Source organism: Chiloscyllium plagiosum, unplaced genomic scaffold (genome assembly GCF_037043375.1).
Source record: "Chiloscyllium plagiosum isolate Xiang-an unplaced genomic scaffold, Cpla_swu_hap1 HiC_scaffold_45, whole genome shotgun sequence".
Lineage (NCBI taxonomy): Eukaryota > Metazoa > Chordata > Chondrichthyes > Orectolobiformes > Hemiscylliidae > Chiloscyllium > Chiloscyllium plagiosum.
Genome location: NW_028270183.1, coordinates 22,766,525 through 22,780,189, shown reverse-complemented (window position 1 = coordinate 22,780,189; position 13,665 = coordinate 22,766,525). Strand labels below are relative to the sequence as shown.

The 13,665-nt window shown below is 43.7% G+C and overlaps 1 protein-coding gene across 4 annotated transcripts in view; it reads right to left on the bottom strand.

Moving 5' to 3' along the window:
• Nucleotides 1-13,665, bottom strand: part of LOC122552173 (cAMP-dependent protein kinase catalytic subunit alpha-like) — a 165,274-nt gene that overhangs the window by 61,731 nt on the left and 89,878 nt on the right. For all 4 annotated transcript variants that reach the window (XM_043694714.2, XM_043694712.2, XM_043694715.2 and 1 more), the window contains exon 2: nucleotides 2,499-2,560. In XM_043694714.2, coding sequence (XP_043550649.1) covers nucleotides 2,499-2,560 — 62 coding nt within the window. The remainder of the gene's footprint in view (nucleotides 1-2,498; nucleotides 2,561-13,665) is intronic.

Genomic DNA, 13,665 nt, shown 5'->3' with positions numbered 1-13,665 from the left:
GGTGAATACTTGATGTATTTTCTTAATGCAACTAATAGAGAAGACTACATTAAATTAAACCCTCCTCCATTCACTCTGAATTTGTGATATTGGCTTAGGTGCAATGCCTATCAGAGCCGACTGTTCTCAAAAATTTTCTTCTCCTTATTTAAGAAAATATAAAATATATCCTCACCCCTCCCTATACACCTCTGAGGATTTATGAGTCTTACTGAGGAAGCTGTTAGTATAGGACTGCTCTAGGAGGTTTTAGCCACCATGAAATCTCCAATGAGCAGCAGTTGACCAGGTGGGCATTGGCACGAACATAAGAACAGGAGCAGACTACTTGGTCACTTGAGTATGTTCGACCATTTAATGAGATCAGGGCTGATCTACGGTCTAACCTTGCTCCACATTATATTGCCTCAAACTGCCCTCTGGGGCCCAATGCAAGTATCAGTACCCCTCAGCAAAAAGAGGAAAATAAATTCCTTGCCACACGTTTTGCCTTCAATTGCTCTAAAACAGCAATTGCAAAAAAAAAAAACAAAGGCCATTCTGGTAAGGGTTGGACCGAAGGGTCTGTTTCCATGCTGTAAATCTCTGTGACTCTATGGTGTTTAGTGCTGCTTCTCCTGCCTCTTATGGGGAGGGATTGTTGGCATGTCAAACTCCCCAAGCCATCTGCCAAGATCTCAATGCATTATTCAAAGAATAGTGTCACCATTTGTGTCCTGGTCAAAATTTACCCTCAAGTGAACATCATCAAAAATGAAACCTGGTCTTGTATTAAGAAATTGCTTGTCGAGTTTCACAACATCACAGTAGTGACTGCACTGTCTGCATAAATGCAAAATCCTTCCTCCTCTTTAACAAATATAATTCCCCAAAGCTGTCCACCAAGGCACAAGTCAGGAGTGAGATGGAATACGCCTTGGTTGCTGGATGAGTGCAGTCCCAACAATACTTAAGAAACAGGACAAAAAGCAGCTGACTTGATGGGCATCACATCTACAAGCATCCATTGCCTCTGCCACTGATGCTCAGTAGCAGCAGCATGTACTATGCAAGATGCATTGCAGAGATCTGCCAAAGATCCTTAGACAGCACCTTCCAAACCCAGGATCACTTCCATCTAGAAGGACAGTGACAGCAAAAGTTTGGGAGCACCACCATTTGTAAATTCCTCTCCCCTAAGTCACTCGCCACCCTGAGTTGGAAATACATTGCTGTTCCTTCACTGTTGCTAGGTCAAAATGCTGGAATTCCTGTCTAATGGCTTGTGGGTTAACCTACAGCACATGAAGTCCAGCAGTTCAAGAAGGCAGCTCACCATGTTCTCAAGGGCATTAGGGATCGGCAACAAATGTTGGTCAGTCAGCAACACCTACGTCCCATGAGTGAGCAAAAATGGGCAAACTACCACAATCCATCAGCAATCGATCTCTAAGAGCCCACTGCCAGCATAAGAATAGCAAAAGACCAAAGGAGTAGCAAGCACTTTGACTCTTGTTTTCTCCTTTGAACTTTCAAATCAAACTGACCCATGTTCTACTTTCTTTTTAGGTGGTCCTTCATATTGGAGATAATTTCTTCCACTCTGATATTGTGGTTCCAAGGCGACTAAATAGATAAACTGTGCAAATCTTGCAGTCTTTGATGAAGAGATGCCCACAAGTTGGTGTGGTTCATGAATTTTTAATGGAGATTTTATGGACTTCCTTGAAGTGTCTCCTCTGCCCTGCTAGTGACCGCATGCTGTGTCAAAGGTCAGAACAGAGACTTTAGTTTGGAAGTCTTGTGTCAGACAAGACAATGATGTGGCCTCCTTGATGCAGCTGATTGAGCAGAACCATTGGCTGATAATGAGGAATTTGACCTGGGAGGACACACTGATAGTGGATCACCTATCCTGTAAGTGAATTTGCAGGTTTTTACAGAGGCATCACTGGTGATATTTTGTGAGAGACTTGAGGTATCTAGTGCATACTGTTCACACCTCCATGCATGCAGGCATTTCATGGCAGAAGGCCAAGATATCACTCCAAGTTCTCCAGTGCAATGCGGGTTGTTGGACCTATTGTGCAAAGGGCTCTCTCTCTGGGATATGGTCAGATAGGTGGACGAAGTTCCATCCTGCTACACTTTCACAAAAATAACAACGTGCAAGGAATTTCTAGGTCAACAGTTTTGAAATCATACAAACATCTCAGAAATATTGCTAACTTTCTGGGCTACTGACACTCTTAGATGAAGTTCTTTGAAATTCTGCCAAGAGGGAATGGTATTAAGTTCCTGTTGAATTACAGCACAGACCAACAGACGTTTAGGGGAAGCAATCAGTCAGATTAGAGGCCATGTATAGCAAGTACATTCTGCCACATTTTTCCTTATCAATGCTGCACTCCCAAAGGAAACATCTCAGTCCAATTTAATTGGATTATTTTACGCTAATGAACTTGTGGATTACATGACCTACCTATTTCAGGCTCTCTTGAAAGAAATCTATGACTTACCTGCGGTGGGGACTCCCATTTTTCTAAGAACTCCTCTCTCGCTTTCTCTAAGAAATCTTTCACTGTAATAAAAGAACAGAAATATATTACTCCTGACATTTGGACAACTATCGCAATTCACAAAGCTTCTAGCCTGTGGGACGAACAATTTAAATGCAGGATTTAAAAAGTCAGTGAATTGAATTGTGGGTTGGCTCGCTTTTGAATTTTAGAATTGACAATTAGTCTCTGTCTTTAATGTCACAATATGGTTCAGGCCAAGAAGACTGACTAAACATAACCTAACGCAGATTGCTTTGCTGTTAAGCAAAGATTGTCATAGTTACAGAGCCTGACAATGTGTTAGATTATGGTGATGTTTCAGTGCGTTGGTGTGAATGACTAATAATACCAATTTCCAATATACACTGAGCCGTTGAACTAAAGCAACAATTTTGAATTTGAAACCACCCCACCTGTACTTTATGTTATGAAGGAACATCTGTTTACAAAGGAGGGTGTAAATTTGGAGATTTGCAAAATACTTTACCAATTCCACTGGCAAACCACAGATATAATCTAATTTCAGCACAAGCTGAACTGCATTGTGAACAGTAGCTCAGACACAGTCTTGACAAAGCAGCATTGCTTAACCCAACATCTCAAGCAGGGTAACACAGGACTTAAAAAAATGGTGACTTATGAACGATTTAGCTTTTGAAATCATGTAGATACTTTATTTTTTTCTTCTACAAAGAGGATTTAAGATGTTTTCGGGAATCTTTGCACAATACCCCAAAAGGAACAGGACCACACCCTGAAAGGTCAGCCTGTAGAAATTTCAGTTAGCAACAGACAACTGCGCTCATTAGTGACAAAGTCATCCAACGTTTAATGCTTCATTCTGAAGTTAACTCAGTCACCTCATCTCACAACAATTTAACATCTAACCGATTGCACCTTGGGTATACGCATGCTCAAAACAGCTTAACCAGCCGCATAAATGGTGTAGCCTTATTCCTGGGATGTTGGTCATTGACATGGGCAGACAAGACTATCTGCCTACTGGAGAAGACAAATTGGCCTCTGTCCATAATGTAAATTTTTTATGCATCAGAACAGGAAGCCAAGGATCTCCCATTTTGGACATTCAGTTGTACAAATTGCAAAGCAAACTGTTATCTTTCTGGGCTACTTGTTTGCACTCAAACTCCAGCTGTATCTCAAACACAGGGGACACAGACATTTCAGTTAAGTCTCCAACGAAACACATTCATGGCATCCCCCTATAAATATAATCATGGTATCTAAAACAACTTACTAAACTAAACAATTCACCTTGATTTACAGAGGGAACCCAAGATAGAGCATTCTTAAATGGGCATTACAGCAGCTTTTTTGAGATTTGGTTCCAAATTGATTTGTAACTCAGCACAGGGGAGCTTTGAGACACTATATGACAAAACTTTATCATAAAGAATGAAGAATAACAACTTTCAATTTTGTACAGCCAGTTAAATACTCAATAAACCAAAGTGATAAATAAATATTGCAAAGAAATAAAACAAAAATTCACTGGCATCAAGTAGGAAAGTTCTGCAGCCAAGTCCTACAAAACAGTAATGAGAAACACCACTAATCTTCTTCTAAAGGCAAATGCATGTTAAATGTTAGATGTCTGCAGAACTCTATCATTCATTACAGGACCACTAACTTCTTCCGCAGTCCATGAAGCTCCCTTCAAGATCACGGCTCACTGACATCCAATAGGTTCTGCCAGCTGCATGCAGCACTATAAATATTCAACTTGCTAAACAACCTTGACAAAGTGTTGCACTGTACAAAAACATAAGAGATTTGTAACATTAAAAGTCCATAATTTGGAAAGGAAGGTTCAGGTATTCCCAGGCACTCATCTTTATCACAGCTAAAGGCTAAAGATAAATACGCAAAGAGTAACCAGCACCAGGACTTTGAAATGATCAGAAAGTGTGAGAGTAGCATATTACATCTGCCATTACATCAGTAGGAGAATCAAACTTTGAGCTTCTGCTTACAAAGCGGAAGGTGGTATTGTTGATTTAAAAAAACAGCTGAGCTGCCCTGATAGTTCAGATAGTTAATCTAGGTCAGAAAAGATGTGGTCTGTGATGAGTTAACTGATATTGGGTACAAAAGGAGTGCAAAAACAATTCTCAGCTCACTTCTGATAAGGGTAGAGAAAACAAGCCAGGGTTTCCTGTCCTGAATGCTATTCAATATTCTCTCCCAGAATGTGAACGCATATGTTAAAGGATATAATTAGGCCTGACAATGATGCTTTGTGGTCATACAGTGGTTTATCGACATCCAATGCGTAGGGTCACATGATTTTCTTTAGTGAGCCGATTGATCCAATCTGGAAATTCATCCATATTTGTCAAAGTCTCCCAATTAGTTTGCTGTGTAAGCCGCATTGCATGCCTATTCTAAATTAGCTAGATTGTCATGGTGGCATATTCGGGTAGACAATCATTAGCACAAACAAGCTTCTCATTATTCATTACTTTTGGATCACCCTACCTCTAACTCTGGTATGCAAAGTTATTTTGAGCACAATATAAAGACTTCCATGTTTGAAACCAGAAAACCAATCAAATGATGCCTTGAAGGGCCAAGGCTTCAGGAATTAGATTACTGGGCCAAGACACACTTGACAGGTGGATCTGGTTCAACTTTTAATGAAGTGCAGGCATGTCAAACTTAAAATAACCCAACATAACTTGTTCCACACAACAAGGGCAATCATCAACTTATAAGTGTGGTTTTGAATAACCTTTTGAAAGTCACTAGGAACATTAAGAGGAATAAAATTAGCAATAAAACTCACCATGAACTCTGAGTGTTTTGCTACTTTATGCCTAACTTTAATATGGACACATGTCACACCCTATCCACCAGGTGGAGATATGAAGCATTGTAACAGCTAACTGTTTCTACAACCCATCCATGGATACAGATGTAGGAGAGGGTGTTCCCATGCTCCGCATTCAATTGAAGTCTTTCAGCAGCTATTATTCCAAGGCAGATTTTCCATTAGCATCATTGACAACTCTTTTGTTTCCCAAACAGAAGGTTGTTGGCTCAAGTCTCACTCCAGAAAACAAATATGTAATCAATGTAGTGGTGAGTGGGTGCTATGTTACTAAGAGCCCAGTACATCAATGCAAAAGATAAGGCTGAAGCATTTGCAGCAATCTTCAGACAGAAGTGCCAAATGGATGATACATCCTGGCCTCCTCCACTGGTTCCCAGCATCACAGATGCACAAACTTCAGCCAACTTGATTCAATCCATGGGATATCAAAAAACGGTAAGAGACACTGGATACTGCAAATGCTACAGGCCTTGACAACATTCCAGTAATCGTGAAGAATTGTCAATGAGAAGTTGCCGCTCTGCTAGCCAAGTTACAACACTGGCATCTACTTAACAATATGGAAAGTTGCCTAGGTATGTCCTGTACATAAAAAGCAGGACAAATCCAACCTGCCAATTACCACCACATCAGTCTACTCTCGATTTTTAAAAGCCAAAGAACTGCGGGTGCTCAAAATCATAAATAAAACAAAAATAGCTGGAAAAGCTCAGCAGGTCTGGTAGTATCTGTGGAGTGAAAGTAGAATTAACATTTTGGACCCAGTGACCCTTCTTCAGAACTGATTAATTGGCATATATGCTAATGAAGGAATGAGGTTGGTGGAGAAGGAGTAAAAGATAGGTGGGCATGGAACCCAGAGACAGAGAGAGAAAACAGTTGGGCACACAAAGGCATGGGTAAAGGTCAGACTGGGAGAATGAATAGTTACTAATGAGGTAGCAGCACCTGTGAATGACAAGGTCTGGTGTGTCAGGGTTGGGGTAGGATATGGGAGAAGGTGCTCAAGCAATAAAATTGTTTAATTCAATATTAAGTCCAGAAGGCTGCACAGTTCCCCAGCTGAAAACAAGATGCTGTTGTTCTAGACTGAGGTTGGTTGGAGCACTGCAGCAAGCCCGAGACAAAGATGCTGACCACGGAACATGGTGGTGCGTTGAAATGGCAGACAACTGGAAGTTCAGGGGTTTTTTTGCAGAGGCCGTCCAATTTGCATTTTGTCTCCCCAAAGTAGGGGAGACCACATTATGAGCAGTGAATGCAGTTGACTAGACTGAGTGAAGTGCAGGTAAAGCACTGCTTCACTGAAGGTGTATCTGGGACCTTGGATAGTGAAGAGGAAGGAAATAATGAGTAGGCCTTACACCTTCTGCAATTACATGGGAAGGTGCCATGGGGACGTGAGGTAATGTTGGGAGTGGAGGAGGAGTGGACTAAGGTGTTCTGGATGGAATGGTCCCTGTGAAAGTTCGACAATGGAGGGGAGGGGAATATGTGCCTGTTGGTGCATTCCAACTGGAGGTGATGGAAATGGCAGCTAATGATCCTTTGGATGTGGATGCTGGCGGTGGAATGGCCAGTGAGGATTAGGGGGACCCAATCGCTGTTGTGGGAGAGAAGAGAGGGAGTTAGGGTAGAAGTTCAGGAGATTGGTCAGATGCGGCTAAGAGCCCTGTCAATCACGGTGGCAGGGAATCCTTGGTTGCGGAAGGAGGTGGATATTTTGGAGGCCAAGTTAAAGTTGACATCATCAGTACAGATGGAGGAACTGGGAGGTTGGAATAGAGTCTTTACAGGAAGTAGGCTATGAGAGTGTACAGTCAAGTAACTATGAGAGTCAGTGGATTTAGTTTGGATATTACTGCCAACCTATCCCCAAAAATAAACAGAGATGTTGAAGAAGGAAAGGATGGAATCTGAGATGGATCAGGTGAAATGAGAGTGGGGTGGAAATTAGAAGAAGTGAAATAGACAAACTTTTCCAATTCTAGACAAGAGAAGGAAGCAACAAAGATGATGTTATTAATGTATCGGAGAAAGAGTTGTAGACGGGGGCCAGAGTAGGGATAAAACAAGCAATGCTCCATGTACCCCATACAGAGCCAGACATACCTGGGGCCTATGTGAGTACCCACAGCCACCCCTCTGACCTGAAGAAGATGAGAGGTGTAGTAGAAGTTGTTGTTCAGAGTAAGGAAGTGCTCAAACAGATGGAAGAGGGTGGTGGCGGATGGGGACAGTTCGGGTCTTTTTCCAGGAAGAAGCAAAGAGCCCTGAAACCATCGTGATGGGAGACGGATGTGTAAAGGGATTGCACGTCCATGGTAAAGAGAAGGCAGCTGGAGCCTGTGAAATGAAGCATCAGATGAATTACTTCAGAGGAAGTGGGAAGGGACTGGACAAGGGAAGAAAAAAACTGAATTGAGGTAGGAAAGTTCAGTGGGGCAGGAGGAGGTAGAAATAATGGGTCTGCCTGGGCAGTCCTGTTTGTGGATTCTGGGAAGGAGGTAGAAGCAGATTTTGCAGGGGTTGGGAGACTATGGGGTTTGGGGTGGGGGAGGTCACCAGATGAAATAAGATTAGTGACCACTGTGGACACAGCAGCCTGGTGTTCCATGGTGGGATCATGGTCCAGGGAGAGATAGGAGGAAGTATCTGACAGGTGGCGCTCAAACTTCACAATGTAGAGGTCAGTAAAACAGCACTACCCTTCTTGGCTGGCTTGATTGCGAAGTCATAGTTGGATCTGAGAGTAGAGTGCAGTCAGTTCAGACGGAGATAAGCTGGAATGGGTAAGGTGGGGAGAGGGGTGGCTGCTGAGAAATTGAGACTGTGTCGACAGTTCTCGATGAACAGGTCGAGTGCAGGTAAAGACACAGGTGGAGGAAGTGTTGAATGTTGTTGAAGGTAGGAGAATGTTGTTGGAGGTAGTCTTCTCACTATCAAGCAGCACCTGCTCAGCAATAACCTGCTCACTGACTCCCAGTTTGGGTTCTGCCTGGGTCACTTAGCTGCTGACCTGATTACAGATTGGTTCAAACACAGATAAAACAACTGAGGTGAGAGTGACAGCCCTTGACATTAAGGTTGCATTTGACAATGTGGCATGAAGGAGCCCTGGCAAAACTGGAATCACTGGGTATTGGGGGCAAACTCTCCACTGGTTGGAGTCATACCTGGCACATAAGATGACACCATAGCTGTTGGAGTCAGTCACCTCAGCTACAGGGCATCGCTGTAGGAGTTACTTAGGGTAGTGTCCTATGCCCAACCATTTTCAGCTGCTTCATCAATGACCTTCCTTTCATCATAAGGTCAGGAGTGAGGATATTCACCAATAATTGCACAATGTTCAGCAACATTCACAACTCCTCAGATACTGAAGAAGTTCCTGTCCAAATGCAACAAAATTGGGACTATATCCAGGCTTGGGTTAACAAGTGCTAGGCAATGATAATCTCCAATAAGAGATGATTTAAACCACTGCTCCTTGTCATTCAATGGCGTACCATCACTTAATCCCCCACTATCACCATCACAGGGTTACCATTGAGCAGAAATTTAACTGGACTCACCACATAAACAGTGGCTACAAGAACAAGTCAGAAACTAGGAATACTGCAGCAACTAACTAACCTCCTGACCCCCCAAAGTCTGGACCACCTACAGGGTGTGAGATGAGCTATCTCCATTTGCCTGGATGGGTACAGCTCAAACAACACTCAAGAAGCCTGACTGGCATCACATCCACACGCATCTACTCTCTCCACCCCGAATGTTTTGGAGGTGCAGTTTGTTCGATCTACAAGATTCAGTGCAGAAATTCACCAAAGATCCTGAGAAAACACTGTCCAAATTCACGACCATTTCTATCCAGAAGAACAAGGGTCAGATACTTGGGAACACCACCACCTGCAAGTTCCCCTCCCAACTGCTAACCTGCTTTGAAAATGCATTGTTGTTTCTTCACTCTCATGGGGTCAAAATTCTGCTATTCTCTCCCTAAGGGCATGGTGGGTCTACCTATAGCGTATGAGCTGCAGTGGTTCAAGAAGGGAGCTCACTAACACCTTCTCAAGGGCAACTAGGGACAGGGAATAAAATGCTGGCCAGCCAGTGAAGCTCATATCCCAAGAGTGAATAAAAACAAGAGTCCAATGAGACGATAGCAACAGATTGATCATTCAGCCCATTGAGTCTGCTCCACACCGTTTTGGGTAATATCTTCTTCAACTCCATCCTCCTGCCTTTGCCCCGTCACCCTTGATCCTGAGACCTGATCCAAAACCCCAACTCCGTAATCCTGAGGTTTGGTACAGATCCATTGCAAATAAAGTGGCAGGTTTTTCGATTTCCAAAGCCAAAGGGGCAAATTGAGTCACTGGGGAAAAAAAAATCACATCGTTTTTCAATAGAGGCTTACAAAAGCCAGAAACTCTTAACACATCCAAGAAAGGGAAACATCAAGGAGGCACCATTGCTGAAATATTGTATTGTGGCCCAGTACGTTGGTTAATAAACTTCCTTCCAATTAGAACATAGAACAGTACAGCACAGTACAGGCCCTTCAGCCCACAATGTTGTGCCATGCATTTATCTTAATCTAAGATCAACCTAACCTACACACCTCTCAATTTATTGCCATCCATGTGCTTGTCCAGCAGTCGCTTAAATGTCCCTAATGTCTCTGACTCTACCTCTACCACTGGCAGTGCATTCCATGCACCCATCATTCTCTGCATAAAGAACCTCCCTCTGACATGTCCCTTAAACCTTCCTCCAATCACCTTAAAATTATGACCCTTCGTGACAGCCATTTCTGCCCTTGGGTAAAGTCTCCAGCTACCTACTCTATCTATGCCTGTCATTACCTTCCACACCTCTATCAGGTCACCTGTCTTCCAAATGTCTCCTACTTTTCATCAAGCCAACAGAGAAGGAAAAGTGAATCACTGCTTTATCATTATCCCTCACATTAGTCAAATTAAAAGAGAATGACCTTCATTTATTTAGCTTGTTTAAAGTTAAGACATGCATGCATTCAGACACGCAAGTAACACCCACTCCCTTTCTTACGCACATCATTGAGGCAAAGCTATACTGCAGTCAGACTGAATATGCAAGGATGAGAAAGGAATTGTTTCTGCCCTTACTGCATGTAGTCTTCCTGCAGGAGCCACTTTTGAACAGTGTGCAGTGTTTATTCAGTAAAACAGCGGGGATCATAGTGACAACCACAGCAAATCACTAGAGAGGTCATTGGGCATCTAAAATTAGAACATTTGAACTGAAATCCATCCAAAGGCTTTGACTCGATAAACACTTCCCAGCACACAGCGACAGAAGATATTAAAACTCTACCGATCTCACACCGCCCACTTGAGAATTAACACAAACCTGGGAAAGCAGCCATCACACTGATTCCAAAGCTGCCCTGAGTTCATTAAATAGGCAAATCATGTACTTACAGGCAAAAGTGAGTGGTTTAGAAATTTAGTTCCTACAGGATATAGAGTGAGCTTGTGCTTGGAGGCATTCAGTCTGTGAAAAAACAGCTTCTACTCTCCTTAACAGTCCAGTTACAAAACTGGTGCGAAGGCAACTGAACGCCCGATGAAACAGTTCTTCAGGATTGGGGTACAAACAGGTATATGTTTACACTGAGCATATTATAACATTTCCATTCAATTTGCACACTTCATCCGCAGGATGTCATCTTTTAATGCTTTACAGTAAGGAGGCAACATAAAGGGGAAATGGAGAATTCACTACATGATCGAAGAGGAATGACATTTAAAACCGAAAGAATGAGGATACTGCAAATCAGAAACAAAATAGAAATTGCTGGAAAAAGTCAGTAGGTCTGACAGCATAGAATCATAGAATCTCTACAGTGTGGAAACAGGTCCTTCAGCCCAACAAGTCCACACTGACCCTCCGAAGAGTATCCCACCCAAATCCATTCCCCATTACTCTACATTTACCCCTGACTAATGCACCTAACCTACACATCCCTGAACACCATGAGCAATTTAGCATGGCCAATTCAGCTAACCTGCACATCTTTGGATTCTAAATCCCAGACTGAGACCTGGTTTGAAAGTTCATATTTTGTCTGATTTGATTTTACCAAGGTTGGGACTGTGAAGATTTTGAAGCAAAAGGTAAAGTTATATTCCATTAATCCCAAAAGCATCCCATTACAATTCCCAAACAACCCAGAGAATCTGTGGAGAGAAATCAGAGTTAACATTTCGGGTCCTTCCTCAGAATGTATGAGAGGAGTGACATTAAGATGTGTTTCAAAGAAGTAAGGGGAGCTGGCATTATGGAGATTAAAGTGTGATACTGGAAAAGCACAGCAGGTCAGGCAGTATCTGAGGAGCAGGAGAGTCGATATTTTGGGCAAAAGCCCATTCCTGATGAAGGGCTTTTGCCTGAAATGTTGACTCTCTTGCTCTTTGGATGCTGCCTGACCTGCTAAGCTTTTCCAGCACCACACTTTCGGCTCCAATCTCCAGCATCTGCAATCCTCACTTTTGCCATTATGGAAACTAGACAAGCAGGAGGCTGGGAGAACACAGCAAGTCAGGCAGCATCAGGAGGTGGAGACGTTGACATTTCAGCTGTAACCCTTCTTCAGGACTAGGGGTTGGGTGCAATGGGAGCTGCAGAAAAAGTGGGTTGGGGGGGGGAAGGTGGTGAGGTGGGGACAGGTGAAGAAAGGTTGACGGTTCAACTTGATTGGTTGATGTGAGGGATAAATCCGGTAGGTGGCTGAGAGGAAGGGAGGGGGAGAGGCTGAGAAGGGAAGTTATTTGAAATTGCAGAAATCAATGTTGAGTCCTTCAGGCTACAGGCGGCCCAGGAAGATGAGGTATTGTTCCTCCAATTCGTTGTGACAATGGAGGAGACCAAGGATGGTCAGGTCGGAAAGGGAGTGGGGAGGAGATTAAAATGGGCGGTGACTGGGAGGTCCGATCGGCCCCTGCGGGCCTGACTGAGATGCTCAGTGAAACGTTCTCTTAGTTTATGTTTGGTCTTCCCGATGTAGAGAAGACCACATCAGGAGCACTGGATATAGTAAACTAGGTTGGAGGACAGACAGGTGAACCTCTGTCTCACCTGGAAGGACGTGCAGTCCTTATACATGTCCATATCACACAAGGAATTGCCTTCAGGCCCTTAGCTTCTTCCTCTCCATCAGTCACTATTCAGTACCTTGCCAAATTAATTCTCACCCTTAATAAATTTGTTTAACTCCTCCCGTTTCCTCCAAATCCAAGGGGTGGCCATGGGTACTCAGCTACGCTGGCCTCTTTGTTCGCTACATCGAGCAGTCCCTCGTCAATACATACACAGACACTGTGCCTCAACTCTTCCACCGTTACATCAATGATTGCATTGGTGCAGTGTCCTGCACCCAGGCTGAACTGGGGCAGTTCATCGACTTCGCCCACAACTTCCACTCCGTCCTCAAATTTACTTGGTCCATCTTGGACACCTCCCTTCCCTTTCTTGACCTCTCTATTTCCATCTCTGGTGACAGTCTCCAGATGGACATTTACTATAAACCCATACTCACAACTACCTGGATAACACCTCCCCCCACCTAATATCATCCATCCCATTCTCCCAATTCTTCTACCTCCGCTGCATCTCTTCAGACAAGGAGACATTCCACCTCCAAGCATCCCAGAGGTCCACCTATTTTGAATAACATCCAGACAGCCCTCCACTGCACTACCTCCATTTCCTATTCCACTGCTCTAAAGCCCCAACCCTCTAAATGCAATAAAGACAGAGTCCCCCTGTCCTCCCCTACCACCCCACCAGTCTCCGGATCCAAAGCATCATCCTTAAACACTTCTGCCAACTCCAAGTAGACCCCACCCCAAGGACATCTTCCCCTCCCCACCTCTCTCTGCTTTCCGCAAGAACTGTTCCCTTCACCAAGCTTGGTTTGCGCTACTCTCCCCACCAACCCTGCCCCGGGTACCTTGCCCTGATACCATGAAAGATGCAAAAACTGCCAGCACGGGCCCTCCTCACGTCCATCCAGGGCCCCAAACAGTCCTTCCAGGTGAGACAGAGGTTCACCTGGCTCTCCTCCAAGCTAGTTTACCGTCTTCAGTGCTCCTGATGTGATCTTCTCTACATCGAGGAAGACAAATGGTCAGCCATGATCATACTGAATGGTAGACCAGACTTGAAGGGCTGGATGGCCTACTCCTGCTCCTATTTTCTATGTTTATGTTTCAGTGCCTTTTT